At 26.4% G+C, this 1,032-nt stretch overlaps 2 protein-coding genes across 2 annotated transcripts in view; both read right to left on the bottom strand.

Moving 5' to 3' along the window:
* The window catches only part of LOC106788115 (metalloendopeptidase OMA1, mitochondrial-like), a 212,597-nt gene that overhangs the window by 176,025 nt on the left and 35,540 nt on the right, over window positions 1-1,032 (bottom strand). The window lies entirely within an intron of this gene.
* Window positions 1-1,032, bottom strand: part of LOC106788113 (synapse-associated protein 1) — a gene marked incomplete in the record, with an annotated part of 56,417 nt that overhangs the window by 40,432 nt on the left and 14,953 nt on the right. The window contains 1 exon segment of the mRNA XM_014751089.1: window positions 691-812. Coding sequence (XP_014606575.1) covers window positions 691-812 — 122 coding nt within the window.

The following is a 1,032-nucleotide window of genomic DNA, read 5'->3' as shown; positions in this document are numbered from 1 at the left end:
TATAACAAGTAATGTGTATAATGGGCAAATATTTCATAGGTTTTGATCATTATAGAAAATATATGATTTAGTTGACTGTGTGTTAATTAAAACACACACACACGTAGAGCAAGAAAATTGTATTTTTTTGTTAAACTCTCGTATATATAAAAATAATATAAAAAATAATAAAAAAATATTATATAACACTGATACTAATAATTGTAACCTATACGAGTAAAAATAAAATTCGTATAATATCTGAATAATTATTAAAAACATATCGTGCATATATATGCATCAATTAATAAATCAATCCTATTAAAAAGTCACTGCAATAATTACAACAACAACAACAACAACAACAACAAAAATAATATAACTAATAAGAAACGAAATCTTGTATGAATCTAGTGAATCGAGAATCTATTTAAGGATTGATCGAACATCTTTTTTTTGTGTTCTATAATAAAAATATAAATTTTTAATCAACAAATATTTGACATGTAAGATTAGAAAAAGAAAAAATTGTCGACACTACATTGAAATTATTATTTTACAAAATCAACGATCAATTTTTCATCGACTGTTGATCCCCCCCCCCCCCCCCTCCTCACCTATATTATAATAATAATTTCAATGTGAAAAATGGAAATGAAGAAAAAAAAAAAAAAAAAAAAAAAAAGAGATATATTATTTAATAAAACTCACGTTTTCTTCCACCGTCTTCTTGATTTTCACGCTTGCCTCGACGACTGTTTTGCCAGCTTTGTTAACAGCGCTGTATAAAAATCCTCCGAGGCTTTTCGCGCCTGCCAGTGCTTTTGTCGAGACTGTGAACAAATACACACACGCAAACGCATTAACACAAAATACAAAACAAAAGAAAAAATATACGGTGATGATAAAATTCATTTTAATGCTTATAAAGTGTTTAATATTATTTTTCTGTCTCGTACAATCGTACGAAAGAAAGAAAGAAAGTAAAAGAAAAGAAAAAAAAATAGGCTTCAACAAATTTGTTCATATTTTTCTTTTTTTCTTTTTTTTTTT

Source organism: Polistes canadensis, unplaced genomic scaffold (assembly GCF_001313835.1).
Source record: "Polistes canadensis isolate GaletaPanama2010 unplaced genomic scaffold, ASM131383v1 scaffold_126, whole genome shotgun sequence".
In the NCBI taxonomy this organism is placed as follows: Eukaryota; Metazoa; Arthropoda; class Insecta; order Hymenoptera; family Vespidae; genus Polistes; species Polistes canadensis.
This window is presented reverse-complemented; position numbering and strand designations above follow the sequence as displayed.